Source organism: Lissotriton helveticus, chromosome 10 (assembly GCF_964261635.1).
Source record: "Lissotriton helveticus chromosome 10, aLisHel1.1, whole genome shotgun sequence".
Taxonomy (NCBI): Eukaryota; Metazoa; Chordata; class Amphibia; order Caudata; family Salamandridae; genus Lissotriton; species Lissotriton helveticus.
This window is the reverse complement of record NC_136071.1, coordinates 941,227,477-941,243,948: the sequence shown is the minus strand read 5'-3', so window position 1 is coordinate 941,243,948 and position 16,472 is coordinate 941,227,477. Positions and strand designations below refer to the sequence as shown.

Genomic DNA, 16,472 nt, shown 5'->3' with positions numbered 1-16,472 from the left:
CGCCCGCCACAATGTAAAACATATAGGATGTGCCCGCCACTGTGGCGGGCACATCCTAATACCCCCTACGGGAACCCCGCCCTTATGGCGGGCGGTCCCGATCTCCGTTAGGGTGGCGGGCGGACAAAGTCCGCCCGCCATCCTAATGGACCCCAGAGTCTCTAATTGCTTTCTACTGCAATCATTGTTTCCTTCTTGTGGGTGTTCACCAATGTCGCGTCTCATCGATCATATAATATGTGAGTTACCATAACAAGAGGATTTTAAAGAGATTAACTCCAAAAAAATATAATTTTACTGTTTATGGGATAAAGTACAATTTGCTGTACATTATAAGGATATTACAAGTCACCAAACAGATCTGTGACCATATTGAAGACAAAGGTTGAAGGCCGGGTTCCTTTATAAAGTCAAGAAACTGCGAGGTGACTTTTAGTATCCTTTTTATGTACAGCAGACAGTACTTTATTCCTTATAATACCTTATCGCACCAAAACCATTCCCACAAGGTGCCTCAATTCTTGGTTTTCTACCCTTGCCTTATGAAAAAAAGCATAGTTGAAAACAGGATGAATAAAAGCAGAATAAATAGTATGAAAAAAAACACTTAGGCGGGTACAAGTTTGCTGGTGGATATTAGAATCTGTCTAGTATAATTCATATAAAAAATGCTGGAGCTTAGAATGTGTAGCAAAACACAGAGATTATACCTCTCCTGCCTACCGTGTCCTATAGTGCGGAAAAAATAAATGTGTTGCTTTAAATACCTGCTTTCTCCTGACCGCTGCTCGATTTAAAAGACCCATCAGAAGAACAACGAGTTTAAGCTATTGTCATTGTATATGCCTTTTATTTACATTTAAAAAACCAAAACCAAACCATAAATAAAAGTTAATGTCATTTACAATGCCAATAGCTAAAACTCACATAAATGTGAGACCTATTGCATTGCACATGTTTCTTCTCGGTGGGAGCAGGGAGCGCCCCACAGCCAGGAGATGGAGGCCAAACAAGTCTATGGGTAGAGAGAGGAGGCAGGGGAGGACGCGCGTGCATGTGTTGGTTTTGTTAATGTCCTTTGACTGGTGTCACGCACGTCCTCTGACTGGTGTCACGCACGCCCATTCCCACTCTACAGGCCAATGTACTTGGCTGGGGCCCTCAGTGCCCAAACATTTCTGTCATGTGAGAGAGGGAGGTACCAGGTCTCATCCTGTGGGGGTGAGGCGGTGATTTCCAAGAGCCCAGAAACGCACCCGGGCCTACTTACACAAAAAGAAGGCAGCTATAACGCCTCTGAAATTGACTCAAATTACAATCCTGTTGGCACACTCGTCCGTGCCAACGAGTAGAGTGAGCTGGGTTAATCATATGATAATAAATAATCTGTACTTATGCAGCTGTAGCGCGGTATCCCCGTGGTCACTTTTCCAAAACTCAAGCTGTTTGTAAATGCCTCAATAAGAGTATTTCGCTTCTTCATGTGGCGGTAAAGGGTTCTAAACATCAGCCCTTTTACTTGGAATTATGAAGAAAAGTCCCTCTGAGTCTGCATGCAGTAAGGGAAATACCAACTGAACAGCACTCACTTGTAACGCTGCTTGTAAAACTTTTAATATTGGCTGCTTCTTTTAACCTTTAGAGCCTCCTGCTCGTTTTTAGTGTGTATTGTGTTTATCTGCGTATTTTGCACTGACAATTCATTATTAAAATCTGTGACGCTTCGAAATTGGTAAAACTGACCGCATTGCCCACACTTCACCCCAGTGACTTTAGTTTGGGGTTTTGATCGCCGCCTCACTGCCGACCGCCATTTTGGGTGTGGGGGCTGAGACGCCATCTAGCTGCTTTGCCGGTTAGCGGTGCAGTCTTTCTAGGGACCCGGGCTTTTCTCTATTTAGGGAGCATTTCGATCTGGTGCTTCGCTTAAACCAACTGAACAGCACTCACTTGTAACGCTGCTTGTAAAACTTTTAATATTGGCTGCTTCTTTTAACCTTTAGAGCCTCCTGCTCGTTTTTAGTGTGTATTGTGTTTATCTGCGTATTTTGCACTGACAATTCATTATTAAAATCTGTGACGCTTCGAAATTGGTAAAACTGACCGCATTGCCCACACTTCACCCCAGTGACTTTAGTTTGGGGTTTTGATCGCCGCCTCACTGCCGACCGCCATTTTGGGTGTGGGGGCTGAGACGCCATCTAGCTGCTTTGCCGGTTAGCGGTGCAGTCTTTCTAGGGACCCGGGCTTTTCTCTATTTAGGGAGCATTTCGATCTGGTGCTTCGCTTAAACCAACTGAACAGCACTCACTTGTAACGCTGCTTGTAAAACTTTTAATATTGGCTGCTTCTTTTAACCTTTAGAGCCTCCTGCTCGTTTTTAGTGTGTATTGTGTTTATCTGCGTATTTTGCACTGACAATTCATTTTTAAAATCTGTGACGCTTCGAAATTGGTAAAACTGACCGCATTGCCCACACTTCACCCCAGTGACTTTAGTTTGGGGTTTTGATCGCCGCCTCACTGCCGACTGCCATTTTGGGTGTGGGGGCTGAGACGCCATCTAGCTGCTTTGCCGGTTAGCGGTGCAGTCTTTCTAGGGAATCTGACCCATACTATTTAATCCTCAGATATGCTAGCGCGCAGCGCACGCGCGCAGCGTCGCGCTGCGCCCGTCCGCGTCCAGGAGGCGGACGGGGCGGCGGGAGGCGCTACCTCCAGAATATCATATACGGCTGGTGAGCTGCAGGCTATAAGGGCGGGGAGGGGAGCATGTCGTACTGTTTTTCCGGGTAGACATTGTGGGAAGCGGCGCTGCCCTGGCTGCGGTTGGCTCCCAAGTAATATACGTGTAGGGCTACCTGTGGCCCCTGAGGTCACTAACAACCATCAGTGCTTGCTTCTCAATACACGTTCCATGGGCAGGCATGCGCTTAATATCTATGAGCTCCTTGTAACAGAGAGGCCGCTATGTTTAATGCTGACTGAAACCTGGCTGGGAGAAACATCGAATCCCGATATCGCAGCCGCCATCCCTTCTGATTATGTCATCTTACGGCAAGATAGAGTGAAAGGGAGAGGTGGTGGTGTGGCGATTGTGGTTAGGAGATCGGCCACCTGCGCTGTAGTCCCGATAGAGCCCATCCCGGGCTGTGAGGCCCTAGCTTTCTCCATGACTCTTTCTGCCCACCAATCCTTTCTGGGGCTTCTTGTTTATCGCCCCCCGGGGCCCCTTGGTTCTTTTTATGAGGATCTGCAGGCAAGGGCCATGGAACTTTGTTTGAAGGGTAAACATTGTCTGGTCTTGGGTGATTTTAACATCCATATGGATCAAGGAGATGAGGGTGACACGATTAGACTCTTGGAAGTCACCGCCCCTCTTGGCCTTATCCCCCACTTGGCTGTACCAACTCATAATAGAGGTCATACTCTTGACCAGGTGTTTTCCACTCTGCCTCTCATCATGGCCCTCCCAATCCCTGTGCTCTGGTCAGATCACTTTCTGATATCTTTTCAGATTGTCGGGGTCGGTAAGCCCGTGTGTGCCGCCACTTGTCCATCGGGGCAGTCCCGTCGAGCCTATCATAAGGTCTCTCTTGAAGATTTGGGACAGGCCTGCCGTGATTATCCCTGCCGGCTGTCTGGAAACCTGGAGTCCGACCTTGTTCAGTTGCAAGATTGGTTCAGGGAGCGCCTAAATGAACTTGCTCCCGAATCCTCTCCTCGTAAAATTCCTAGGCGGTCATCTGCACCCTGGTTTACTGAGGCCCTGGCTTCGTCCAGACGTGCCTGTAAGAGTGCGGAAAGACGGTGGCGCCATAGGTACGAGGATGTGGCTAAGACGGATTACAAGTTAGTTATTAAAGCCTATCATGCTGACATTCGGCGAGAAAAACGGCACTATTTCGCGGCTCGAATAGAGTCAGCCTCTAGCTCCTGTAAGGAGATCTTCGCTATCGTGAAGGAGTTTATGTCGCCCAAAGCTATTGCATCTCAGCACGAGTTCTCGGAACCGTGGGTGACCGCACTGGCCAGCTTCTTTCATGACAAGATCAAGCTGATCCAGGACTCTTTCCCAAACCCTGTCATCGGGGCTAGGATGTGCCAGGAGATCCATGGGAATTTGGTGGAAGATTCTGAGTACACTCTATCGGAATTTCCACCTCTATCTATTATTGCGTCGCATGATTTGCTCTCTCAGCTTAAATCCGGTTCACCTGCTGACCCGTGTCCTGCCAGGTTCTTGGCAAGGATGGCGGAGGTGGTCAATCCACTTGTGAATCCTGTGCTGAATTGTTCTTTGACCAGTGGCGTTGTTCCCGGTATTTGGAAAGAGGCGATGGTTGTTCCGCTTCTCAAAAAACTGGGACTCGACCCTGACCTTCATGCGAACTATCGCCCGATCTCTCTCCTACCTGCTTTTGCTAAAATCGTCGAGAAACATGTCCATGGGGTCCTTTCTGCCTTCCTTGAGTCACACAGCCTGCTTCATGCCTCTCAGTCTGGCTTCCGTACCAACTTTAGCACTGAAACAGCGCTTCTTGAAGTCAGCGAGGCTATCAAGGAGGTGCTGGACTCAGGGGGCAGGGCCATGTTGGTCATGCTTGACCTGTCGGCGGCTTTCGACACCGTCCCTCATGAAGGTCTTCTCCGCAGACTGTATGAGATAGGTCTGCGTGGGACGGTGTTGAGGTGGTTTCAATCTTACCTGACTGGTCGCCGGCAGGTGGTCTGGGCCCCCCCCCACTCAGCCGAAGTGCCGCCGCTGGGGGTTGGAGTACCGCAGGGCTCCGTGTTGAGCCCGACACTTTTTAATATCTTTCTGACCCCTTTGGCGGTGCTGGCTGAGTCTTTTGGGGCCCAGATAATATCATACGCCGACGATACTCAGCTCCTTTTCACGTGTGCAAAGGGGGCTGAGTTTGATGGAGACAGTATCTGTGGCTGCCTAGGAGCTGTATTTGAATGGTTTCAGGGTCATAGTCTTAAGTGTAACCCTGGAAAATCTGAGGTGCTCTTTTTCGGCTGCCAATCCGACCCGAGCTGGCAGGAATGGTGGCCGCATGACATGTTCCCACCGGCATCTTCCTCCACCGTGGCGAAAAACCTGGGGGTTAAAATTGATAATGGCCTGACCATGAAAGCCCAAGTTCTTGGCCTTGTGGGCGTCTGCTTTGGCTTGCTCAGGATGTTGCGGAGGTTTCTCCCTCTGCTCTCTCTTGACCATCGTAAGATTACCGTCCATGCCCTCATAGGATCGAGGCTGGACTATTCCAATGTTCTTTACCTGGGTTTGCCTGACTACCTGATGCAGCGTCTTCAGGTAGTCCAGAATTCGGCCGCCCGCGCCATTTATGGTCTCCCCCGCCGGGCCAGTGCCTCTGATCTTTTATCCACCTTGCACTGGCTCCCTGTCAGAAAGCGAATTGCCTTCAAGGCCCTCACTTTGGCCCACAAGGCGCTCTATTCTACTGGAGCGACCTATATTCAGAAAAGGCTAGCCTTCTATAAACCCACCAGGGTTCTGAGATCAGAAACTCTCTCTCTTGCGGTGGTTCCAGTGGTGAAGAAGGCTCGGACTGGTGGACGCTCCTTCAAACGTCTTGCTCCCCAGCTCTGGAACACTCTCCCCCTGTCACTCCGCAGCACCGCCAATCTGCTTGCCTTTAGGAAGGGACTTAAAACTTGGTTGTTTGGTCTTTAGTCTGGTGTTTCTACTTTTCTTACTGATTCCTTTTCTCTGTTGTGTTATGTGTTAGCTGCTGACCTGTTGGTCTGAAAGCGCCGGGACACTCCTTTGGAGTATCTGAGCGCTATACAAAACCCCCCCATAACATAACATAACATAACTATGCAGCGCAGTGGAGGCAGAAAAAGGATTAATTTGAGGTTAAAGAAAAGGGGCATTTTAAAATGTATTTCTTCCGGTGTTCCCAGTGACAAATACATCCTTAATGGAGTTGCTGCGCCTTTGATTTGTGGGATTGCGTTTTGGCAGATCAGTGGTGTGAGGGAGAAGGATTGTCAGAGCACAGACTTAAAGCTCTGAATTACAGGTTTGGGAAGTGCGCTTTTCTGCAGTAGACAGGCACAGAGCCAGCCACGGCCCGTAGTGGGAGTACCGGCCGGGCGGTGATGTGGGGAGGGGTAGGGGCAGGGTTGGGGGTAGTAATGTATGGATTACGGACTTTAACAGGTAAGTAAACATATAAATAAATAAAACGAATTTTGTTACATGCACCTCATCACCAAATGCGAAGTTTTATTTATTTATATGTTTACTTACCTGTTAAAGTCCGTAATCCATACATTACTACCCCTCACCCTGCCCCTCCCCCTCCCCACGTCACCGCCCGGCCGGTACTCCCACTACCGGCCGCGGCTGCACAGAGCGCTTTGATTTTACCCTCGTTGTAAAGTACCTCTCAGCCCCCCAGGGACCTAAAACCGGCCCGTAACATTTCTCATCTTTAAAAGTGCTGAAGATGCTAATGGCCGCTGGGGGTGGTAATTAATTTGGGTGGGAGGGCTTCCACCCATGAGCTGACATTAATCACACGAGGAGCGCCTAATTGCTCATAAACCCCACTGCCCCCATCCTTATTAATAGCTTGCACTTTTCATTTGTGGTTTTAAAAATGGTGCATATTTGTCGTCTGTGCCTCGTGCTTCCCTCCTGACAATGCACGTCATGTATAACTTATGTAAATTATGAAGCGCTTTAGGAATTTTGAAACAGAACTGAGGAGATTTCCCTTTACAGCAGATACAACCCCTTGTGCCCACCTGGAGTCCGTCCCCAGGGCGGGCTTTGACACCTCCTCCGTTGGCAGTAAAACACCCAAAGATGCACTGAGGAGTCGGCGTGAAACCCAAGCAGTGTTTAACGCTGAGACTCCGCTAATAAGGTGTTCCTTCACTGGGCTCCTGGTCTCAGAGGGGCCGAGGTTCAACAGCGGATGCCAGTAACGGAGAGCCGAGGTGGCGTCCATACCGGTGAAAGCGGGCCTTAATAACTAGAATTTCTGTACCCAAGCAATGTCTGCAAACGTACGTGAGGTGTAAATGTCTCACGTATTTCCTCGTTATTTGTGGAGTGGTTATCAGCCTGTCTGTAGCGATAAAGAAAGACGTAGTTTCCATTTTGGGAGGTATGAAACTACTGAAAAGAGGAAACATGAAAATGAGTGGTGCGTGCGCCACACCAAGACATCTATTTCCTATTATCGCGCACGCCTCTGTGAATGATAATTGCAAACATATATTGGGCCTGCGGGTAACCGACACCAATAGGCCATGGGCGCAGCAATGCGCCCGCCTTTGGCCAATTGCGTGCTGTCTTTGTTAAAAAGACGCAAGCAAAGGCCAACAGGCTGTCAGCTAAAAAAAAAACACACGCACGAGTGTGTGAAAAGTTGTGGTCAGCTCCAAGAGTCGTTTCCTAATGCAGCGCATGCGCGCTGCTATAGGCTCGACCTAAAAAGCAACCTCTTGTTTTCGTTCTTTGAACTGCAGATGCAAAAATGCTCTGTGACCTGCTTTTCATCTTGGTTGCTCGCTCTGGCAGTAGGCATGATGGTGTCACAACTCAACTGTAATAACTTATTAAAGATGAGCAGCTACATTATTTCCTTCTTGCAGCAGTCTAGAGACGTCACAGCTGAACTGTGGTAAGGAAATTATAAACAGACTTTTATAAAGGGATTGCATGCTCCAAAACATTATGAGGAACTAAGGGCTAGATGCATGAAGAAACCATTTAGTGATTTCCTAATTGCGAATCCTTGTGATTCGCAATTAGCAAATCGCAAAACGGCATAGATGAAAGTATGTTGAACTCTTTTTACGATTTTTAGGGGATTGCAAATTACCTACCTCATGAATATTAATGAGGTAGGGATGGTTGTCTGCTGGGGTCAGCAGGCCACCATGTCTGTGATTGCTTTTAAATAAAGCATTTTTTTAAATGCAGCCGATTTTCCTTAAAGGAAAATGGGATATGATTGAAAAAACAAAAAGAAAAGCTTTCTTTTAATTTTTTAAGAGTAGGCAGTGGTCCAATGGGACTACTGCCTGCTCTTAAAAAACGCTGTAACAAACATTCACAAAGGGAAAGAGGCCCCTTGGGGACCCCTTCACATTTGCAAATGGGTTTCCACCTACTCAAAGTAGGTGGTAAAATGCACATGTTTTCCGACCGCATTTTGGTTTCAAAGCATTCCTGCATACCGATGCGATTCAGTATTAGGAAGGGACGCCATAAACACTCCTCTTCCTAATTGCGAATCGCAAACCCATTTTGTGACTCAGTAACAGGTTACCGAATCAGAAAATAGGGGTTGCTGCATCTGAAAAGCATATTTTTGCATTCGCAAACTGGCAGGTTCTGCAAATAGGCCCATTTGCGAAGACAAAAATGCTTGATGCATGTGCCCCTTAGAGCTGAGCTTTAATACATGGATTCCAGGTACCCATGTGCTATAGCAGAAATATAGAATGCTGTTTACACAGTGTCATATCACTGAAGTCTCAAAGTAAATGGTGTTCCAATTAACAGGTATCCATTTTATCAATTGAAACATATGAGAGGCTTAGAGTTCACTGACCAGCGAATCGTGACCTGCAGGTTACAAACATATTCCTGCAGGTGATGCTTTACTCCAGGAGGAGTTTTCATCAGTATCACATGAGTGGATTGACCATTCAACAGGTTTATCATGATTTGTATTAACCCATCTCAAGAGAATTGTGCAAATAAATAATTCTTTGTATTCGGCATACTTGAACTCCCCATTAACAAAGAAGGTTCTCCATCAACTTCAAAAGCAAGTTGCCTTCTGTAGCAGTTCTATATTCCATACCAATTCAACTTCTCTTATAATATTAATGACATACTACATCAGGACAGTTTGGTAGGAGTACTTTTCATAGACTCCCCTACCAGTTGGATTTGTTGTGTCGCTCATAGCTGAAATTAATAGCTGTTATGAATATTGAGTATAACTATAGGGCTTTATGAGGAAAGTTGTCCATCTTTCCATTTTGTGACTGCTAAAATCATGGGACATACATGTTTGAGGTCTTAAGTGGTGCAGACGAGTCACTAAGCATTCTTCCTGTGCCTTAGCAATTGCACTCCAACTTGAGGTCTTAGAACTGTTCCCCTTCATGATGGCATCTACTGAGGTCTTCTTGGAATAGGGCATTATGACCCCACTAACTTTTCTCCAACGCATTCTGGAATGGGTAGTTCTGGGGAGGCAGCTGGACTACCAATTGGCTCCTGCTCTGTAGCCTCTTCTACCTCATGACCTCAACATCCTTTGCCCTAACCCCATACCAATTTCCTACTACACCAGGCCTTACACACAACAACTGGTCACACACCCAGTTCTAATCACTGACACTAAACTCCACTCCCAAACGTAAGCCCCCACCATTGGTCCCAGTTCCATCTCACCACTGGTCTCAAGAGCACCACCTCTGACGATTGGTCCAAGCCCCCCCCCCCCCCGCCCTTCCCCCCCACTGGCCCATACATGGCAACAATCCCAATTTAACGGGGAGAGTCTCAGAATTGTTTAAGACAAAATGGTTTTATATCACCTTTTTTATTGATTAAAAAATATTTCACTTTATTGCAGGTTAATGGGGCAATGAAATCCCTCACGTATTCTAAATTGTCCTCTTATCTTTTCACAATTGTGCTAGCTCAGTCCCATTACTCCACACCCAAACTCCCTCACAACTGGTCAAGCGCCCAAACACTGGCTCCGGTGTCCATGCTAAACCTGACTACTGGCACCATTATGCATGCATCCAGTAGCCCCAGGTACCCACTAGAGGGCTTTCATAAACCCCTATATCAGTCCCACAACACCCATCTTTCTCCTTTTCCCATCATTTTCTCACAGCCCCTGAGACTACACCTTTTGTTTCAACTCTATCCTCCACAGCTTCACCAGCCCTTAACCCATCCCAGTATGGGTCTCAGCCCCGCTCCTATTTATTGGTAACAGCACCCTCCGCTCCCCATTCCCTATTCCCTGACTTAGTGGAATGTCCTATCCAATCAGAGCTTTTGTAAATATGTGAAGTGTGCATAAGCTACATGTTAAAGTACCATCCTGTATCATCTATATTGCCTATCATCACGTGCCTCTTCCCTTATCAACCAAGTCTATATTTATAGATTTCAGTTTTTTCCATAGGGCTATCTGACAGTGCCAGATGGGCTTGCCTGACAGGTCAGTGTGTGGGCCATTGTTGGCTACTTGTGGGCCTGCTTTATGGTCTGGTGGGTCAATGTTTGTGATGATTCCCTGATATTATCAAAAAATTTGCTTGCTGAAAGCTTAAATGTATGCAGTAACCCATACCTTACAAAAGACCTATGTAGCGTATTTCTGCACGTTTAAACATCGCCAGGTATGCAAATCTTGGACACGCTTTTAGCTATCTGTTTTGCTAATAGGGTGGCAAGTTTCTGTAGGTGACTGTGGGTTTTTTCTACCCCAGTCCCACCCTGGTTGCAGGTGGTAAGCAACAACACAATTTTTTTGGTACTAGGGCTTATATATAACAGACTTTGACCCAGCGCATGAAATAGAAAGATAGATGTCTGTGCGTGTGATGGTGTGTGCATGTATTTGAGTGTCTTTCTATTAGAGCATGGGATTGTATGTGTGTTTGTGCGTGTGGATGTTTCTGTATGCATGCTTGTATGCGCCCATCTATTCGCGTATGAGAGTGTGTGCGCACATTTGTGTGTGCTTGTGCATGTCTGTGCGTGTGATGGTGTGTGTGTAGGAACAATCTTGGCGGATGTCCGGTGGAGCTGTTCTATGCAGCTATAGAGGAGTCTGGCCCCTCGGCCGTCACCGACCCAGCTGGACATATGACATTGTTTTCCACGTCTCCCCGTTTGGTCTCCTTCCCTCCTCCTCCTCTCTGATTCTCTTGATGCTAACTGTTGTCAACTGATGTAGATACCTACAGCGGAGCCTGAGCAACCTTGGCTGATGCTCGGTGGAGCTGTCCTTTGCAGCTATAGAGGAGTTTGGCCCTGGCTCCCCCCCTCGGCCATCACCTACCCAGCCGGACATCTGACATTGTTTTCCTAGTCTCCCCATTCGGTCCCTTTCCCTCCCCCTCCTCCCTCCTTGTGATTGTCTGGATTCTAACTGTGGATTCTATGTATCCTGTAACTCACTGATTCAACTGATGTAGATACCTCTTGCGGAGCCTGAGCAACCTTGGCCGATGCCCAGTGGAGCTGTCCTATGCAGCTATAGAGGAGTCTGGCCCCTTGCCCGTCACCTACCCAGCCGGACATCTCACATTGTCTTCCTCGTCTACCCATTCGTGTCTCCTTCCCTGCCCCCCTCCTCCATCCGTTTCTTTGATTCAAACTGTTGTAACTATGTAACCGGTAACTCGCTGATCCAATTGATTTAACTATGTACCCTGTAACTCCCTGATCCTCATGTAATGCGCTCTGATACCTCCGAGTCTAGCCAGCGCTATATAAAACTCTGCAAATAAATAAAGGGGAGAAAGTGTGAAGAGAAAGACTGGAAACCAGTAACAAAGAGAGCAAGCAGAGATGAAAAGGCATCTGAGCAGTGAGGTAAACAGACGGGAAGTTTAGGGTGATAGATAAAAGAGGCACAAGGTGGAAACAAGACCAGGCAGCTGTGATCTTCAGCCGCACCAGCCTTGGTGTCCTAGGTTAAACTTTGGGCGCCTGAGAGCCGGGCTACAGCTATTCATAACTTTAGATTCTTATTAACAGATTGGCCCCAGAAAATACAATTATTCTATTAAAATATCAGCGCTATTAGTTGCCAGTTTCACAACTTCGCTCCTCTGAACTACCTAGTCATTATACCCCATTCCACCACATACCCTTCTCTGTCCTAACCTTAAAAAAGTAAAGTAATACAAGATGTGAAGAGCTGTTCTACAATATATATTCTGAGCTGTTATTGCACACTGCATTTGGAATCTTGCTGGCATAGGTTTCCTGGCAGACTCTCTTTTCAGTTACTCAGTGAGTGCCTAATGCCCAGGGGCGAGCCCCTCTGCACCTCTCCTTGCCAGCTAAACCAAAGCGTTAAGAGGTCTGACTATGATAAATGTTCTTACTGTTGGTCTACTAGTGTGAGCTTACATCCATGTGTGTCTGTGGTTTTGCCACACAGTATTATTTGAAACCACTTTTTCTAATGTTCTCGGCAAGGCTTGTCTGCCTCTTCCACCCACTCAGATGTCTGCAGCCGTTTTGGCTCCCCTGACTCTGTCTCAACCCAAGCCGCCTCTTGCCAAGAAGTGTCTATCCACCAGGGCAAACCCTCGTTCGGAGCAGTGGTTCACTTGTAATATTGCTGTGTGAGCAAATATGTTCACATTGATTATTCCTAATAACACTGTGATAAAGAAGTGGTTTCCCCCCTCTTTTTGTGGTCTGGGTAAGTTGTCAGCAGTGGATTTGATTTTAGCATAGAGCTGAGCCATCAGTTTGCTATACAAAATATTTAGCCTCTTGGCGAGAAAGGCCATTTTATTGACAGCTATTTTCAGGGCGTTTGTGGCAATAGTTTTGGCTTCTGCCCAGTCAAACATTTTTTATCACGCGTCTTTAGCACACAAAGCACAGATATGTTATATGCAATACGCTGATGCGCGCGCGCGCACACACACACACACACAGCGGCAGTGCAACAACTGCAGTAAATAATTCTCTCAAACACCGAGAATAAGACAGAATATTTTGGGCAGCGACAAAGCAATATTCCCTGATGTAAACAGCACAGGTGCAGAACAGACAGCAGCAGTGCAAGATTGCTGCACACACAGAACAGGCATAGTTACAACAGTGAAAGATTCCCATGAACAGGACAAGTAGCAGCAGAGCTGGCTTCCCCCAAATACTCAGAATCATTACAGCACAAGTTGTATCAATGGCAGCTTCCCTTTATCTTCATCATCCTGGAGAGCTCAGATTGGATCACCTCCATGTGGCAAAGCAATATTGCATAGCCATGGTAAAAGCAAGAAGACGACATATAACTTACAAGAACGTGACGTTGTGTTTTCACTATACAGCATATACATACATCACTGTCACGGTCGCCCTTAGAATACTGTCTTCACTTTCTGGAGGCAACTTCGAGAATATTGTGCTCGATTCTGGGACTTACCTTGGAATCATTTCAAAATCTCTAAAAAATTTCAGACTAGTAGAAGAAATTATGTTTAACAAGCTTTGGCAATGACAATTGGTTGGCTCATAACTGAATGAGCATCTTCAGTCACTGATAAGTTTAGGTACGAAACATGATATCATATATGCACTCTGTCTCTCATCATTGCATTCATTCATCCATTTATCCACCTATTGACTTATTGCATTCATCAAATTACCCATCCACAACAAAAGGGCACACAAACACAACAAGCATATGTAAGATAAAAGAATTAAGTTATATATAAGAAAATCGGCCACCTCGTAAACTCGTGGACACGTGCTTGCAATACAAAAACTAAATTGAACAATGGATCAGGCAAATAAATGATACATGATGATGCACAATCACTTCCGATGAAGGCTTCTCCATAAACATCACAATGGACAGCCATCTTTGAATGCTAAAGTATATGATGTATCATTGTTGTACGGCTCCAAGGTGGTCAACATAATGCTTTCAAACATGGTGTGCATCTTTGAATGCATACTGTGATACACAATAGAGGATACCATTGCAAGATGTCCGTCCAGTTTAAAAATAGTATCTCCACAGGAAACAGCACACTGCAAATGAAATATGTAACAAGCAAGCATCATGTTAGACTGCCTGGGGAGTTTCAAGATGCTCTTAATGGGAACCTATAAAAAAGAAGAAATTGAAAAATAATCCACTGGCATCCATCCCACACGCTGAATAATACTCATATTCAGAAGGATGTGCACTTGCGATCAAGAAAAGTGCAATCACCAAAGTGGCAACAGAGACAATAGCAGAAATGCACTAACTAATTGCGCCATGCAATATGCTGTTACAGTGGGACACCAAATGTGAATAGTACTTGAACAGACAATAGAGGGCTGGCCCACAGGCCTTCTGTATATGTACATGTATGTAGAGTTTTTGTGCTTTTGTTACTTTTTTGGGGAGAGCCCTGGTCCCTCTCTCAGTTTCTCAGTTGTCATAAAATACGTACAAAATTACAGTTTGTAAAAATATAATACAACCCTTAATAAAACTGCATGATGAGGTTTCTCAAAGTGCAAGTCTTCTACCACAAGGGTTTGTCACAGTGGCTAACCAACAACAAAACCCTTGCCAACTGTGGTAATCTCAGATGTTCTGTAAAAAAACAGTACTTGCCATTAAGACAGGGTAGTGATAATCTGCCTCACAGGCTTATTGACTTTAACATATGCTGTTCACAATCAATAGGTCAGGTCTTCTACCTTTGTTGTATATATAAATTATATACAGGCCAGGCCTATAGCTTTGATAAATGGCTTGTCACCATAACCAATGCAGTCCCAATGCATTGATTATTAGCTTTCTCAGCAGGTAAAAAGTGCAGCGCAAGCTCTCCTGTACAGCAGAAGCACACAAAGTTTTTCAAATCAAAATTTGTACTCGTTGCAGGGCAAATACCCCTCTCTCAGTAGTGCTTATTAAACTTCTTTTGCTGTTCATCACATAAGGTCTGATAAGAGTTGCACTGTCAAGTCATACCTAATAAATACAATACTTTATTGATTTCTTTAAAGTCAAAGCTGTTCATATATACATCCATTGCTACACTATCCTACAAGTGGAGAAATATCTGACATTTACATATTTACATTATGATACAATGTTAACTCTAAAACAATCCGCAGTTGAAAGCTACATTAACAGAGTGAACAAAAATTAAAATTCTTATGATTGTCTTGTAATGTTATAATGCTGTGTAGCACAATGAAGGATTCTAAAGCTGTTATGCTCCGTTGTCCTCGTATGTTGTTTCCACGGCTGGCACATTCCCTAAGAGTTGTCGATTGTTTACCTCTTCAGTACAGCTCTGTTGTATCAAAAGGTGGATAAGACATATAGAGGTTTGGCAGAGCTTCACACAAGCCAAGTTTTTGCCTTGTGTAGGGCGCTGGCAGGGGAAGTGAGTGAAACTGTAGCATGCAGCTATAAAATAAGTTTACCCCCCCCCCCACCTACTCCTGATGTACGCTCTAAGAAAGGTACACCCCTTGCAAGACCTGCAGAGGAAGGCCCTGCAGCCGACTAAAATGCAGCCTCCTCTGGACGCTGGCTGTAGGGGCACACATCACCATCCTGGGAGTGCATGGCATTCGGTCCACCATTGCATAGATTCTCCTGATCTAGTGCATGGGTGTCCCTGGGGTATTGAAGCTCTCCCAGCACCCCCAGGGTGCATTTAAAAGCGTGACTGCATTTATATGAAGATGTGAACAGATAGGAAATTCTATACATCTCAATTTTATTGACTTACCCGGAGCAGATAAAGTAATATATGGGTCCTTTCAATTCCCTTGCAGTTTGGACCAGTTGGTTAAAACCCCTAGCGTCCATGAGCTCATTCAATTTCTGAAGGAACAAGTAACTCCTTAGGTCCCTGGTCATAGTCACACAACATTAGCATAATCCTAGATCACCCTGCTGTCCCTTGTATTAAGTCAGAGAGTAAGTATACACATTTCTCAGTGATCTAATCTAGTAAGATTGTAAGGCAGTGTTTTGGGCAAATATGTGCAATTTATCTTTAAATTAACTTCTAACCCCTATTCCAAAATGGAAACTCAATGTCCTTGAGGATAATCAAAGCTACACTTGGTCTTCGAACTACTCCTGCTCTGTCAGTTCTGAGGAATGGAAGCCCAGCTCCCTATCAGTGATCAATTCTTGAGCCAGTTGCAGGATGCCAAACGTGCAGTAATAGTTCTAATTATGCAAGTTATTCCAATGTTCCTTTAAAGCAGATGGCTGGAAGTGTTCTAGTTCTGCTATCTTTTCTGTAGCATTCATGCCGCTTAGGTATGGTCTATCTTGTGACTGGAATACACTACAAATGGTAGAGCAAAACCCTGGATTCATACATAGGAGGAGCTGAAGTTAAATCCTCTGCCTCCGCGTAGATGACTGAAGTTTGTAACTTCTGAAGCCAACAGGCTGGTTGAGCAATCCTCCAGAGAGTACAGGCTTAGGCCAGTGGGATGATGTTTGGCTTGATTGATTGATTGATTTGATTTATACAGGGCGGAAGTCGCCATCTCACATATTGCCTTGTCTCTTCTTTTCTAGAGTAAGTGTCTTGGTTGGAGCCCCAAAAGCTAACACAACCCAGCCGGAGATAGTTGAAGGTGGAGCTGTGTATTATTGTCCTTGGCCGCGGACGTCTGAATGCAAACAGATCCCTTTTGATGTCACAAGTAAGTACAGC

General features: G+C 45.7%; 1 protein-coding gene across 1 annotated transcript in view; it reads left to right on the top strand.

Annotated features, from left to right (window-relative positions):
• ITGA8 (integrin subunit alpha 8) overlaps positions 1 to 16,472 on the top strand; it is a 713,969-nt gene that overhangs the window by 48,539 nt on the left and 648,958 nt on the right. The window contains exon 2 of the mRNA XM_078663606.1: positions 16,334 to 16,461. Coding sequence (XP_078519732.1) covers positions 16,334 to 16,461 — 128 coding nt within the window. The remainder of the gene's footprint in view (positions 1 to 16,333; positions 16,462 to 16,472) is intronic.